Source organism: Aristolochia californica, unplaced genomic scaffold (assembly GCF_029961685.1).
Source record: "Aristolochia californica isolate CCGP_79_NKW_82.1479 unplaced genomic scaffold, dmAriCali1.0.hap1 SCAF_3, whole genome shotgun sequence".
Classification (NCBI taxonomy): Eukaryota; Viridiplantae; Streptophyta; class Magnoliopsida; order Piperales; family Aristolochiaceae; genus Aristolochia; species Aristolochia californica.
In genome coordinates this window covers 3610718-3625456 of record NW_027181992.1, presented here as the reverse complement: position 1 = coordinate 3625456, position 14739 = coordinate 3610718, and the positions used below count along the sequence as shown (strand labels likewise).

Here is a 14739-nt window from a genome sequence, read left to right as displayed (position 1 = left end):
AAGAGAAAAAAAAAAAAAAAAAAGGTTGCTTGTGTTTTATTGTTGCCTGTAGCTTATCAATTTGGGGATTCTTAACTCTTGATGTATTGGGTTTCATCCTAATTCAGAAAACTGGGGTAGGGAAAATTGGAAATATAGTGGCCATTAGCTATTTCGTGGATCGCAAGTGCAGTTCAGTGAATTCGTTAATGATCAAGTGAGTTCCTAAACAATAAAAAGTTGGATCTACTTCAAAAGGAAATTGTTATAGTGTGCATAACCAATGACTTGTTTGTAGAGCGTAACGCGAATCTCGTCCTCGTCGTCGCCTGCATCAAATTGTGAAGGATCAAGTACTTGTTTATTCTCTGCGCGTTTGAGAATTTTTCTGGTTCGCGCTTTTTCCGTACTAATGGTAGACACATGGTGTGTACTGGTGGCGATCAGGGATAGTGTACCTTTTTTCTTCCGAGCACTCTGTAGGTGTTTGTTCTATTTCCTGAGAGAGAAAATAGTTGCTTACGAATTAAAACCGCTCTCTTTTTCAAAGATTGCACATGGACCATGAGAAAAGAAAGCTTGATCCGATGGATCTGATGGGTATCGTGGCAAACGAGCAAAGAGACTGCTTTGAGGCCTTGAAATGAACGGACATCTCGACCGCAGTAATGGGAAAGACTTATTTCTCCTTCTCGATAGGCACGGTAAAATGCCCCGATCCCCATGAAGGAGGTCTGGTCTCCGGAGTCGGGACTGAAAGAGGAAGACAACCACGGAAAGACTTCTCTGGGTTTCATTCTCTGGCATGTATGTAATTCATTGACAGAACTTGTGAAAGAAGAACTACTCATCTGGTCATACTTTTCGTTTCTTGTGTCAATTAGAAGAGAGGGAGATCTGCTTCACCTACCTCTTAAGATCACCCATGACATAAAGAGAGCGTCAAATCATCGATCTGCAGAATTCAGGGAAGACACCCATTTGTTCTGACCCTTCAATGCAAATCTTGTCTTCTAACACCAGTCATTACTCGTCAGAATGTCTCAAAACAAGTCATTTTTTATCTCATTTCTCGTCATTCTATGGTACTCTTCGAACATTGGTGTGATCCTGCTCAACAAATATCTGCTCTCCAACTATGGCTTCACCTTCCCAATTTTCCTCACAATGTGTCACATGTCCGCTTGTGCCATTTTGAGCTATTTTTCTATTGCTTTATTTAAAATTGTTCCCTTACAGAGTCTAAATTCACGGACTCAGTTCTACAAGATCTTTGTTCTGAGTGTAGTTTTCTGTGCGTCTGTTGTTGGTGGGAACATTTCCCTTCGGTATATTCCCGTCTCGTTTAATCAGGCGGTGGGAGCGACAACACCATTTTTTACTGCAGTTTTTGCGTATTTTGTGGCATGGAAGAGGGAGGCATGGGCTACCTATGCTGCTCTGATACCGGTTGTCGCCGGCGTCGTGATCGCCAGTGGGGTATGTTTTTTTCTGGAAATTTTTACTTTTTTAATCAGCTATAATTTGGACCTTTTTTTTGTACCCAATTTCGTTTTGAGCTAGCAATAGATGGTCGATGGGTATCTTGACTGTTGGTTGGTTTCTGAAGCAGTTGGAAAACACTGGTGTACTGTAATTACTCAACTTTTTTCTTTTTGTAGCACGTAATTACTCTACATCTGATGTTTCAGTTACCTCCTCTGATATTTCCCATAAACGCTATTGCTGTGTTTTAATTTGTTGACTGCTGGTGATTTACTTTAAATTTTTATTTGATTATTATTATTTTATTTGGCAATTTATTATTTATGATTTTTTTTAACTTCCATTCTCTATCTGGAGATTTGGTCCTTTTTTTTCTTCTTTAATTTTATTTCAAGATATGGTTAAATTTTTTTCAATTTATTTCCTTTCATTATACTGGTTTTGTTAATTCGTTGTTATTTATTTCCTCTTTTCTCTCTGCGAGATGCTCATCTGCACCTGACATTTTTATATGCCGCATGCACTTGGAATCCATTTTTTCATTCTATTCATCATCATATTAGCCTTATTTGTGCTTTTGACCAAATAGAGTCATTTTCTTCTTGTATCTCCTTGTGCTTTGGACTTCTGTTGGGGGCTAGAGTGGAAAGTGTTATTTTTTATTTTTCTTTGATTATGTGTATTCGGATTTTTTGGAGCTAATTATGAGTGTATCTGTGATATCACTAGTATGTGTTTGGCAGAAAGTTCTCATCAGTTTTTCCTGTGAGAACTGCGAATGTTTATTTTTCTTCTTTTACTGAGACTAACATGGTTTCTATCTATCAACTGCCAAGTGACTTTCTTTCTGATATCTGATCAAAATCCTCATGGACCTCATTATTAAAAGCACAAAATGTGGACTTAAAAACAAAATAAGTCCATGAATAGGAGGAGCATCTTGGTCAACTTGAACTTACATGGGCTCTTCTTTTCTTCTTTTTGTTTGTCAAGAAGCAAAATTTACACAAAAGGAAAATATATATATTTTAAGTGATATTGTACCCTTTGTCATTTTTACACATTTCATGTTGAAAAAAATTACTTTATTTGTTTGCTAAGCTTGGTTACTGATTTTTAACTTTTGTTGCTTCATTGTTACTGATAATAGCTCAGAAGTCAGAATGCTTGAAAATTGCTGTTGTACCAAGAGGCTGGTTGAGCCTGCTTTAGTTCCTCAAATGAAGTATGGTGGTCTGTCTCTGACTTCATTTTGTGCATTGCAGGGAGAGCCAAGTTTTCACTTGTTTGGCTTTATCATGTGCATCAGTGCCACAGCAGCAAGAGCATTCAAATCCGTTCTTCAGGGGATCCTCCTTTCTTCTGAAGGGTAAGTTTTCTGCCAAGATATTCCTTTGCATTCTTGGTGTCTTGATGACCTCTTTTTCAGTATTACTATGCTTGGTGTCAAAATGATGTTATGCCTACAACTCAATGTCCGACCCACTTGTTAAATGTAGATTTTTTATGTACCATTCATTACTCCGCTTATATAATTTTGCAGTTTATGCACTAGAGGTGATGACAAAAGATTTCTGATATCCATTGCAGGGAAAAGCTGAATTCGATGAATCTGCTGCTGTATATGTCTCCAATTTCTGTCCTAGTTTTGTTGCCAGCCACATTTATAATGGAACCTACTGCATTAGATGTTGTACTGTCACTAGGAACAAGAAGTAAGTCCATGTGGCCACTTCTTCTGGTGAATTCCGTGATGGCCTATTCTGCTAACTTGTCTAATTTCCTGGTGACCAAGCATACAAGTGCACTAAGCCTTCAGGTTTGTTCTCTTTCTGTCCTGGTATGTTAGAAACTGCTGCCTAGGCCATCTAGTTTTATAGAGAGGACTGCATCTTGAATGTGTTTATTCCTGGTAATGTGGAATTACCAATCCATTTGCTTTGATCCGGGTCAGTACCCATTCTGTGGGAGAAACTTGGATAGACTTAAGGACATGCACTTCTTTGAGTGATATTCTGAATCGTCATAAAAGGGGGTGATGCTGGAGTTTTATCTGTTTTGGTATTTGTTATTGGTCAACATGCAACATTGAAATATAGTTGATTGGCCAGCTTTAGAATATGTTCTCCCCATTGAAAAGAGGCCACTTGATTGTCTTAACTTGTCGAAGTAGTTTGAACTACTAAGTACTTATCGGTGGCTAAGTCTTAGACTCATGTTGTAGGCTCATTCAGTCTTTAATTTTGGCAAGAGTTGAAAATTTGATGACGGAAATGCATAGATTGATTTTCAGAAAGAGCAAGCAGATCAACCCATTTACATGCTTCCTCTTTGTTTGGCCCTTTTGAATCACTGTGCACATCTTTTATGGACTTCCTCTTTTCTACTACATTTTTTTGTTTCACATCAGTCTTCATGGCCTGAGCTATCATTTTCATCTCAGGTTCTGGGCAATGCAAAAGGGGCTGTGGCTGTTGTGATCTCCATATTAATCTTTCGAAATCCTGTTTCATTCATTGGTATGGCTGGATATGCTATCACTGTAAGTGGGGTTCTTCTTTATGGTGAAACTAAAAAGAGGTACAAGTGAGATCAGACGGTTGGACCATATCAGTTAATCCTTAGCTGAAAGGGTTGTCCATGCTATCACTGCATTGTCCATGCTGTTGTAGTTTTAGTTGTAGTCATAGTAGTTGTAGTAGCTGATGTTGTTGTTCTCTATGTTGTTTAATATTAATGTGATGTTGGCACAAAATTGAAGATTCTGATGAGCCTTACCAGGGCGCACCTAAAGCTTTTGTATTCACGTCTAATATGGGATTTGTAGTTCAGTTGCAGGGAGTTCTTTCTTGCTCTTGCTTCCTTTGTTTGTTTTTTGTCTATGAAGCTTTGGGACATTTCAGGCTGCACACAAGAAACCGGTTTTTATCACTGACAGAAGATTGCAACAACACAATACTGCTTCCTTTCATGGTCTCAGGACTATATGAGGCATTTTTTTTTCTGTAGAATCCATGTTAGATAGCAATGCACAAGCAAACCACAATCATCCCAAAGTGGTTCATCAACGTTTTCATCAAATTTCTCTAGTCTTTGCCATTGGAATTCAAAGTTGGTTTACTCGTCATCTATGGCAGGTTCTATAAGCCCATGCTGAGGACAGTTCAAACTTTAAACCAGCTTGAATGTGTGTTACGGTTCCTTTAGAACACATCTTGTTCCTGAACACCAAAGTTTTAGCCAGGATAAGAAGCTAAAAACATTATAGATAAGGGATATGTACTATCTCTAATTGGTCTTCACCGATCACTTGTTTGGTTGAAAATAATTCTTGTTTATGTATTATATATTTGCAGCTTTAACATTTAGGCTTCAAGCTTCTCTTTGTTGGCACTTAACATGGTTCTGCTCTAGGGTTCCAACAGTAGGTTCGTACATCAAAAATACAAACTTACTGTTAAGAATTAGACGTCCTAATTTAAAACTATCGAGATTAATAATAATCGCAAAAGAAGAAAAAAACAAACAGAAGAGAAGGAGAAGAAAATGAGGAACTGAACCACTGGAAACCGGTTTGAATTAGTAAAATAAATGAAGAGAATGGGAGAAATGGGGGACAATGTATACATTAAAACAGAACTAATCAAAACTTAGTAATCCAGCGATTTCACAAGCATTAACTTAATTAATTGATTTCAGCCGTTGAGCCCATCGATTTTCTAGGTTGAACGGGTTATCTCCATACGAGATTATAATAACTAAAATTTTAACCATTACGTTTTCATCTGAGAATGGATCTATTAAACTTACAGGTGTTTTCTCTGAGTCGCTTGTCTGTTTTCATGTTGTCCCAATTAGATCACTTATCATAAACACAGTATAAATATCCATATTTCAAAGCGAACTTCTCATTTACATGAAAATAAAGCAAATTCAGAAGAGGACATCTAGAAACTAATTTGTAGAATAACTTTAACAGGCAAAATTTGTAATGGTCCAAATGCACATAAAATATGCAATTCAAGCTACAAACGAGTATCCAAGAGAGGAAGAGAACATGTCATATAATGTTTTATTCTTTCCAGAAAGGCACTTGAAACCAGCTTACGTGAGTTTCTGTTGGTCCTGCAAATAATGGAAAAAGGTGCTTGACACCAGCTTCCATGGAGATCTCTTCTCAGGATCCAAGTTTGAGCCATTCGCAACAAGCTTTCCTTCCATCTGTTTATCACCTACTTGCAATCATGAAATATCTTCTCAATCATTCCACTACAATTAATTTGGATGCAGCCATTCTAAAACTAGTCAATCCACAGTAAGGGACAGAGATTGGTTATGCAATTAGGCAACATCTTGCCGGTTAGTGTACCTAATTTGGACAACAAGGGGCAAAACTTGAGTAGAATAAAAGGAATGACAATAAGATTGCAATTCAATGGACGATAGAAAATAAAGAACGACGTTTTTCCTCTAGTTATTTTTCCTATGACTTCCTATTCACACAAACACACCCTAAAAATTTCAAACTCAAGACAAGAAGATCTGAGATCATGCGATGAGAGTATTATTACTTCTCTTGTTTAGTTGAATCAGTTCATTAATTCTTCTGTTATGAAGATAATCAGTACAAAACTGATAAAATCACGCCCAAAGTTTACTGGCAAATGAGAAAACTGTTTCAGCACTACCTTTATTCTGGATATTTAATTAAAATATATTTCTTCTTTTTCCAGTATCCAGGACAAAAACAAAGAGATTTTATTCTAGCCTTCAAATAGAATGAAAATTTTCTCCAGGAATGATCTGAAACAACTTCAAAAAGATCAAGTGACGCCATAGATCCTCTTATATGTCTATTTACAACAATTATATACACAATTGGAATGCAGAAAAAATATGAAGCAAAGGTATAGAAAAACTGCAATTATTTCCTACAGAACTAAGGGAACTAAGGCAATTCAAGATACCAACCTCCAGTTATAAAAGTAACAGACGTCCAGAACAAACATCTGATGCAACTTTCAAGCTAGTTCTGGGCCGCTGGGGAGCGGCTCATAGCCATCATGTGATTGCTTGACGGCTTCCACAGGAATAAACTTAAGCCCAATGGCCACAAACATGCTTAAGAATCCAATCCCAATGCTTAGTAGCCAGAGTTGCCAGCTTAGAGGCACGGTGTTAGCAAAAGTGCCAAGAAACTGTACAATGATTACTTGTAAGGTAACTGTGGAGACCATGACGGCAATAAAGATACTGCTGCTGAAGATACCCCTGAACACATTTATTTTGTCCATATCGCGGCTATTTATTTCATTAAATATCTGAAAAAGTAAAAAAATCAGGAAATAGGATTATCAGAACTCTACCAGATCATTTATACTTGTCTCATGTCTTTGACTATTTTTCTTGTATAAATTTGCAGAAATTATTTAAAGAACTCATGTAACGTGGTTCAATAGCATGCATTTTTCCCCGCATTAAGTGCAACCTCAAACCATTGAGCTCTTAATAGCCAGAGAAACTTCCAAACATAATCTAAAAATCTTTAAGCTTAAGTGTGGCTTTTACTCGACATGTTTGAGCAAAATGTAATTTCGTAGAATTCATCCTTTATTCTTTGTCACCAAGCATTAAACTTGGGGGAAAAAACTGTGCATGTTTCTCATCCATCACAAATTTACTTGGGCTTAAAAGAACTCGTGCAACCACACAAGCCACAACCAGGCCATCACCAAAGAATGAACTTACTGTTGATAATAAAGAGTTTTACCTGGCAAAAAACAAAGGTATTGAATATGAAGCTGTCCAGAACCTCTGTAGAATCTGAACCATTTAACCTCAGAAGCATTTTCCCATCAAACATAAGAAGGCCAAGAACTGCTAGCTGGTAAATGCTCTGACCGATGATATTACGCCACATGGTCCTGGTGATGAAATCTGCACCTCGCACAACAGGTGGTCTCTTCATCAGTTCATCATTTGGAGGTTCAGTGGCTAAAGCCAAAGCTCCAAGAGTGTCCATAATCATGTTTACCCACAGTAGTTGGACAGCCGTAAGAGGACCCTTTCCTATATTTCAGTTCACAAGTTAGAAGTGGAATAACTCGAATCAGTTTAGCTGGTAAAAGCTAAAAAACTTTTGATTTATGGTTTTCTCAGTACCTATGACACAAGCTGAGGCAAAATTCAATGCAAGTGCAACTACATTTACTGTCAGCTGGAACTGCACAAACTTTTGAATATTTCTGTACACTGCTCTACCCCACTTGGCTACATTTACTATAGTACTGAAATTGTCATCCATTATTATCACATCCGCATTTTCTTTTGCGACCTGTATAAAAGATAATTTCAAGAAATTAATAAATTTCTAAAATAAAAAAAATTAACTGCAATAATAATTGTAATCAGAAACTAATGCATACATGCATTAATATGTCTGGATGCTTTCTTATTGATTAACAGCAATAATTTAGCTTTTTTTTCTGGTGCTTAAACTTAACCAACAAAAAGCATATAAGAAGAGTAAACTATGTGATGAATGCCATAGCTAACATGTAAAAGCATGTGGATTGGGCCTTTGGCTTAATCAGCATTAAAAACAAATGTAAAAGGACCATTCATATCTACTGGAAACAGAAGCTATGCTAGGTTAATTTGCTAAAGTCTCTACCAAATTGGACATCGATAGTATCCTCCAATTATCATCACCATTCAAAAAAATATTGTCAACCAATTTCAAAGATTTAAGTGTTCTTTCTTTTTTCTCTCTTGACAGGAAAAAAATGCAATTGAGATGATAGGTTATTAACATTTTCCTTTAAAAAAAAGAGAGCCAATCAGTTTTCTACATTAAGTTTGGTCCAACTGAAAGATTAAGTTTCTAATGCCACCAAATATCACATATATTGCTCTGATAAATCAAGGTGCAATAAAATTTGGTCCAGGCGAGAAAATATGGAAGGCATTAGAGGTCTTTTAACATTTATATTTGGTTATAAATTTATACGTTCAGTGTTGATATTGTCTTTCAGTAGAGTTAAGGAGCTTCTTCAATCATGGAAATAGAGATACATGTTATAGGCCGAGAACCTAAAACGAACCTCTGTTCCTGCTATTCCCATTGCAAGCCCAATATCAGCTTCATGCAGAGCAGGAGCATCATTTGTACCATCACCAGTAACTGCAACAACTTCGCCAAACATTTTCCTTAGCTGGGTCACTAATGTATGTTTGTCCAACGGCAATGACCGGGCCATTACCTGTAGATGTTCTTACACTTTAGAGAGCAACGCATGCAGTCAAAACAAAATTGAGATTGTAATAAAGAAAAACCTGAATTTTTGGAATCAATTCTCTCATCTCCTGCGGACTCTTACTCTGGAAATCTGGCCCTTCGATGACCACACCATCCTCTGTCAGTATACCACATTCTTTAGCTATTGCCTTAGCTGTATTAATGTTGTCCCCAGTCACCATTCTTACAACAATCCCAGCATCAAGACAAGTTTTAACTGCCTCCCTCACTCCAGGACGCACTGGATCCTTAATCCCAAAAATGGCTATGAGTGTATACTCGTCTGTAGGAAAACTGTCTCCATCAAATGAGTCATCCATATTTCTAAAAGCTACACAAATAGTACGTAAAGCTGCACTTGCAAAACGGTCAATAACATCCATTACCCGTTTTCTTTCTTTCTCTGACAAAGAGATAATTTTACCATTTCGGTCAACGATCTTATCACACATCCTCAAGATTAGCTCTGATGCACCTTTACAGTAAACCCGGGGCTTGCCCCCTGGGAGGGACACAAGCACGGACATCTTCTTTCTAACCGAATTGAAAGGCTCAACCTTTAAAATTGTAGATTCGTGACGTATAGTATCAAAATCTCCCCCACAGTGCAAGCCAAACTCTAAGAGTGCTGTTTCTGTTGGAGTACCTAAAATATTCCTCTTCCCATCTTTTCCTTTGACCACCTCAGAACTCGTATTTTGAAATAAAGATTGCAGCAGAGTGCTGAAAATTGTCTCAGAGAGCTTAGCTTTCAAATCTGCCGTGCTATTACCACTGTCGCATAGTTTTTCTTCTTCACATATCCATACCTTGTTAACCACCATTTTGTTTGTAGTCAACGTCCCAGTCTTATCAGTACAAATGCAACTAGCAGATCCCATAGTCTCACACGCTGAAAGATGCCGGACTAATGCCTTGTCATTCATCAATTTTTTCATTGCGAATGCGAGGCTCAGTGTCACTGCCAACGGCAACCCTTCTGGGACGGCTACCACAATCATTGTCACTGAAATTGCAAAATAGTTCAATATTTCTAAGGCGTCCTGTGAAGTCCACTTGAAGAATTCATCATGCAGTGCTTTCCCAACAAGCAATCTGATCACAAGAACCACAAATGTCATAACAGAGAATACCAATCCAATCTTTCCTATTATGGTGGCGACCCCATTAAGCTTCACTTGCAATGGGGTCTCGTCTTCACCTCCTTCACTAAGAGTTTCCATTAGCCTTCCCCATTCTGTCTTCATGCCAACTGAAGTCGCTACCATTTTGCCGGAACCATCTTGTACTTTAGTCCCTGACAGCAGAAATGGTTTCTCTTCATGTATGTGTACAGGCTCGCTCTCACCTGACAAGCTGGACTCATCAATCAATAGGCTATAACCAGATATGAAAAGCCCATCAGCAGGTACCTGGTCTCCGATAGAGAGATTAACAACATCTCCGACCACCAAATCGTATATAGAAACCTTCTGCCTGCTCCCATTTCTTGTTACTTGAACATCTATCTTCTTCTTCTCTTTATCCAAATCTCTGAATTGAAGCGACTGTCGGTAATCGCTAATAGCAGTTACAGAAACAACCAATAAAATGCTCAATAAGATACCCAAACCATCATATGTTCCTTTCGGCCATCCTTCTGTTGCAATCCCCACTCCTATTGAGATTATACCACAGACAATGAGAATTATTAACGTCAAATCCTGAAGGGCTTCCCATGCAAAGGTCAAAAAGCTTTTAGGGGCCTTCTCCACGTAACTGTTATATCCAAATATCTTTTGTCTTAAAGGCACATCATCCTCATTAACTCCTTCATTTAGGGAGACAGCGATTTTTTGAGCTATCCCGTTTAAGCCCCCATAAGCACGTAACTTCTTTACGTCGTGACCTCGTACAATGGAGGCGAGATCATTGGGATCAATTAGAAAACCAGCCTTAGCTACCTCTTCAGGAAGCTCGTGTTCCGGTCGGTGAACAGCTGTGAAAGGATAAGCAAAAAGAAAAAAATGTGAAACAAAGAGGAATAAAGCCAAGGATATCAAACTGTAGAAAAGGAAATTCACTTTATATGACTTGCCATCTATGAAATGCAGAGCAGCTTTTTGCACGTATAAGGCAACCCGGATTTTTTCCTGCAGGAAAATGTAAAGAGAATTAATTCTGAAACCTACTACACAACCTGAAAGACTTCGCTACTTGAAAAGACGAGTAATGCATGGCTGGAACCAGTTTTCTACATCCTAAAACAACTTGAAAAGTTATCAACCTCGAAAGTTTTGGATAAACATTAGTAATGGCGTCTCCTACCTTCGGAGAACATATAACTCTGGAGCTGGACAAATAAGACTAAGTCTTGCACACAGGTATCTGTCCTACGTTCAGACTTCGTCCATAAACCTCTAATGGCCGTCTCCAATAAACCAGTTCCCAGGATGCGAACCGGTAAACCATATTCAAGCGAGTCCTACGTTTCACGTTCATTAACATTATGGGAGTCTGGAACCATGTTTCTTCGTTATGAATGTGCAAGGAGGACTGGATCTCGTATAGAAGAGACGAACGAATTGAACATGTGGCCAATTTAATCAGAAGTATTTTCGTTGAACTATTAACGAGGGCAAAAGAGTATGTCTTGTGTCGTAACTGTGGTTCACATAAACATAGTAAAATAAAATATTATTGAAAACCGATCTTATCTAGTTCAACTGGATTAATTGGTTACGCCATTTTTAACAGGCGATGACATTATAAATTAAACGATGTTAAATGAGTTGTTAACAAGCATGTCAATAAATTTTTAAAATAATTTTGAAATTGTTTCCTACTGCACTTGAAATTAATCCCCTCGCGACAGTGTTGCAGGTATAAGTCCACATCAACACAGGGCAATGACAATGACAATTCATGAGGACCCAACTGCCCGGAGGAACTCTCGTTGTCAGATCACGACAACTTCCATCTAGAGAAACGTCCGTTATTTACGTTAATGAAGATCAATTATATACATCCAGACAGTTTACTCTCTTTTCTGGGCGCATTTCCAAATACGAGCCACTTAAACTTCAGCTAATAAACTGTCCTCGTTCATAGTAACCTGACCAGAATTCTATCAAAAAACCTAACAACAACAGTTTGAACTAGGAAGATCCGGAGATTTGCGAGCTTTTCTGCCCATCTCAATTTTCTACGGGGAAGAAAAGAAGACTGACGCGCCGTTTAATGTTCAACAAAACCAGCAGAGCACAACGTCCGTTTCATACATAATATGGTCCACCACTCCTGTGGCCGTCAGGACACGGTGTGGGGAGAACGCGGCATGATTCTCTATCAGAGACCCACAAAAGCATCACGAATAATACTTTGTTCGTTGGTTTAATATTATCCCTAACTGATGCCAAGAGAAGTTTCCTTGAAACTTCCTCGACCGTATTATTGTAGCGAAAACAAATATAGATGTGGAGGAGATCGATTCAGATCTAATTTTGTCCTTTCTGACAACAGCAAATCAAAGTCTTTGGTCTGTGGTCTCTCTGACGAGCCGTTGGGCATGCAAAAAAACACCGTAACCAAAACCCCCTCCGATTCCAAAGAAGCATCCGGACAAACACGTCAAACGTAACTTTGCTTTTTTCAGGAGATTGGTTTGTTTCATTGAACATCAGCAAGCTTAACAGCTTTTCACCTCAGAGACGGCTGGAAAATCCGGTCACTGGTTTTGGACAGTCAACAGACTCAACACAACAAGGACCCCACGAGTACCTCTTGTACCAGCCGTTGGTACACGAATTTCTTGGATGAAACCAATCACCTAAGCTCGGGGTGATAAATACAGAGCAGGGTTCCAATCACCTCGAGCTAGGTGATTAGTTTAATCCAAAAAATCTCCAGCACCGAGCCGAACTGGTACAGGTGATCATCTCGCCGTACACGATGCACTGTCTGAAAGACCGATCAATCCTTCGGCTAATAGCATCCGGATCCATAATTTTTGGAAAACGTTCCATGTAGCAGCGTTTGGGGTTGAGCAAATTAATCGGTTTCAGATAAGATTGACAGCCCAAATAATGTGGAAAGCCTAAATCGTGAAAAACCAGAAGCTACTCTCTTCATGTAAACACGAGCTGCTAAACAGTGCAAACTCCTGATGCTCCACATCTCATCGACGGGGGAAACCGCAATCGGAGCTTTTGTGCTCCAAACGCAACCATAATGAAGGAAACTCTTTAATCGGACACTTGATATATCCATAGATTGTCGATAATGGTCTCGACATGTCAAGCACAACAGCAGAAACAAGTACGCCAGCAGACTGGATTTCCCGTTAGCAGATTGTAAATCCAAATAAATCGGAACTCCGGAAATTCAGAAATTGCCTTCGTTTATGGAAGAACCACGGATTGCTAGAAAAAAACTACTAGGCTCTGGATTCTAAGAGGAAAAAGATGTACGATAAAACTGGTTTTTCTTCGCAACCAGGTTTCTAATCCTCACTCACGCCGAAATCAGGAAAACAGTAACACGCGTTTGGCTGACCGTACTGATTTCGCGAAACACTTCAAATTAAACAGTTGAAAATGAAGAAAGAGATCGAGAAACTGAGAGAGAAGATTAATCGAAAACAAACCTGGATTTTTTTCTTCTTCTCCTCGGCCTCAGATCTCTTGTCGAGATTTGCGGTCATACGAAACCTCCTCTTCCGATTCTTCACGATGGAAACCGCCCCTCGCCATCTCCTCAGAGCTTCTTCGGACGAATTCTTAGATTGAAGATCGAAGTTCTCCTTCAGGAACTTCTCCATTTCAGAAGAGAAAGTCAGAGAGAGAAACTCGAATTACTTCGTCCCTCTTCCTTTTCCAGTTCAGGGGTTATAAGAAAAGCTCCAATGGAGCTACTGGCGGCAATGTAGAGAGGATATTTGCAGCAGCGCAACGAAACACCATGACAAACGAAGACGAAGAAATAAAGACAGATGGGAATCAACGCACATACTGTTTGCTTTAAAGTAGTTCAAGGGTGTTTCTGTCATTTCATTAGTAGACCTTGATATTATTTGAGCCAGAAAACAAGGAAAATGAACTCGGTCTCCGTGGACCGAATTATCGGCGCCATCCATCCGTTGATTTTGTCAGGCAGAACAGGCCCCGAGCCATCAAACGTCAAACCCCGATTTCCCAACTTAAATTTTCAACGGATTCTCAAGAAAATCTGTTAACAAAAGAGAGAATTGAAAAGAAAAACAATTCCAGGAAAGTGGGGCTCACAGGTAGATTTGCCGTGTGTGAGGGGCCCATCTTGAAGAGTCAATCACGTTCTCATTCAAATAAGGCGTTAGGACGGTTGAATTGACTTGAATTATTATTGTTCTTATTAAATTTATTAACTAAATTAAAAAATTCTTTAAAAAAATAAAAAAATCATAATAATCAATATCTAGGTATGAAATAGCTATTATCTGATTCCATTTTGATTAAATAAATAGCAAATTTCCCTGATTATTCCATTTCCGTTAATTAAATAAGAGACATCTAAACTATTATTTACCCTTTTCGTGACCTTCAGATGATCGTCATGTGACCCTCCATGCAATAAAAATGTGTCATAGTTCAATTTACCAGAAGAAAAAAAATCATTTTAATGAAGGAAAATAGACTTTTATTATTTTATATATTAAATTATTATTTTTATCTCATTAGTAAATAAAAAATTACGACCTACTATCAATTATTAAATTATTCTATTCAAAAAAATATTGTAATTTAAAATATAAAATATCATACAAATACATAAATTTATATTTTATATTTCGTCCTCACTAAAAAACCATCACCTGCCACGCAGTAACTACGAACGAGTCCAGACTCAATTTTTTACCCACTCCAACCAATCATGCCTTCCGTTTTTCCAAATCCAGGTCTACCCCTCTAATTTGAGTCAATCATCGTCCCACCTCTTTCCACTAAACCTCGGCTCTAATCAAG

At 38.3% G+C, this 14739-nt stretch overlaps 2 protein-coding genes across 4 annotated transcripts; one reads left to right on the top strand and one right to left on the bottom strand.

The window, feature by feature from the left end:
• Positions 1-278: 278 nt before the first annotated feature.
• LOC137960138 (UDP-URONIC ACID TRANSPORTER 1-like) lies at positions 279-4314 on the top strand. Its single transcript, XM_068807642.1, has 4 exons — positions 279-1458; positions 2730-2833; positions 3055-3283; positions 3908-4314. The coding sequence occupies exons 1-4, from the start codon at positions 1018-1020 to the stop codon at positions 4052-4054; spliced, it is 921 nt and encodes a 306-aa protein (XP_068663743.1). The 5' UTR covers positions 279-1017; the 3' UTR covers positions 4055-4314.
• A 1044-nt stretch (positions 4315-5358) lies between these two features.
• Positions 5359-13696, bottom strand: LOC137959069 (putative calcium-transporting ATPase 11, plasma membrane-type). 3 transcript variants are annotated; one of them, XM_068806350.1, is made up of 8 exons: positions 13386-13696; positions 10839-10893; positions 8800-10739; positions 8568-8726; positions 7627-7798; positions 7235-7533; positions 6436-6785; positions 5359-5833 (listed from the first exon to the last, which is right to left on the bottom strand). In XM_068806350.1, exons 1-7 carry the CDS (start codon positions 13557-13559, stop codon positions 6486-6488), a joined length of 3099 nt encoding a protein of 1032 aa, XP_068662451.1. In that variant the 5' UTR covers positions 13560-13696; the 3' UTR covers positions 5359-5833; positions 6436-6485. The 3 variants fall into 3 exon arrangements, with proteins under 3 accessions (XP_068662451.1, XP_068662453.1, XP_068662452.1); XM_068806352.1 differs by having other exon boundaries at positions 5359-5699; XM_068806351.1 differs by having other exon boundaries at positions 5359-5696.
• Positions 13697-14739: the final 1043 nt, after the last annotated feature.

Coding starts and splice junctions, on each gene's coding strand:
- LOC137960138 (XM_068807642.1), top strand. CDS start 1,018: ATGTCTCAAAACAAGTCATTTTTTATCTCATTTCTCGTCATTCTATGG. Junction 1,459..2,729: donor GCGTCGTGATCGCCAGTGGG/GTATGTTTTTTT, acceptor TGTGCATTGCAG/GGAGAGCCAAGTTTTCACTT. Junction 3,284..3,907: donor CAAGTGCACTAAGCCTTCAG/GTTTGTTCTCTT, acceptor TTTTCATCTCAG/GTTCTGGGCAATGCAAAAGG.
- LOC137959069 (XM_068806350.1), bottom strand. CDS start 13,559: ATGGAGAAGTTCCTGAAGGAGAACTTCGATCTTCAATCTAAGAATTCG. Junction 10,740..10,838: donor TGCTCTGCATTTCATAGATG/GCAAGTCATATA, acceptor ATCCTTTCACAG/CTGTTCACCGACCGGAACAC. Junction 8,727..8,799: donor AATTGATTCCAAAAATTCAG/GTTTTTCTTTAT, acceptor GAACATCTACAG/GTAATGGCCCGGTCATTGCC.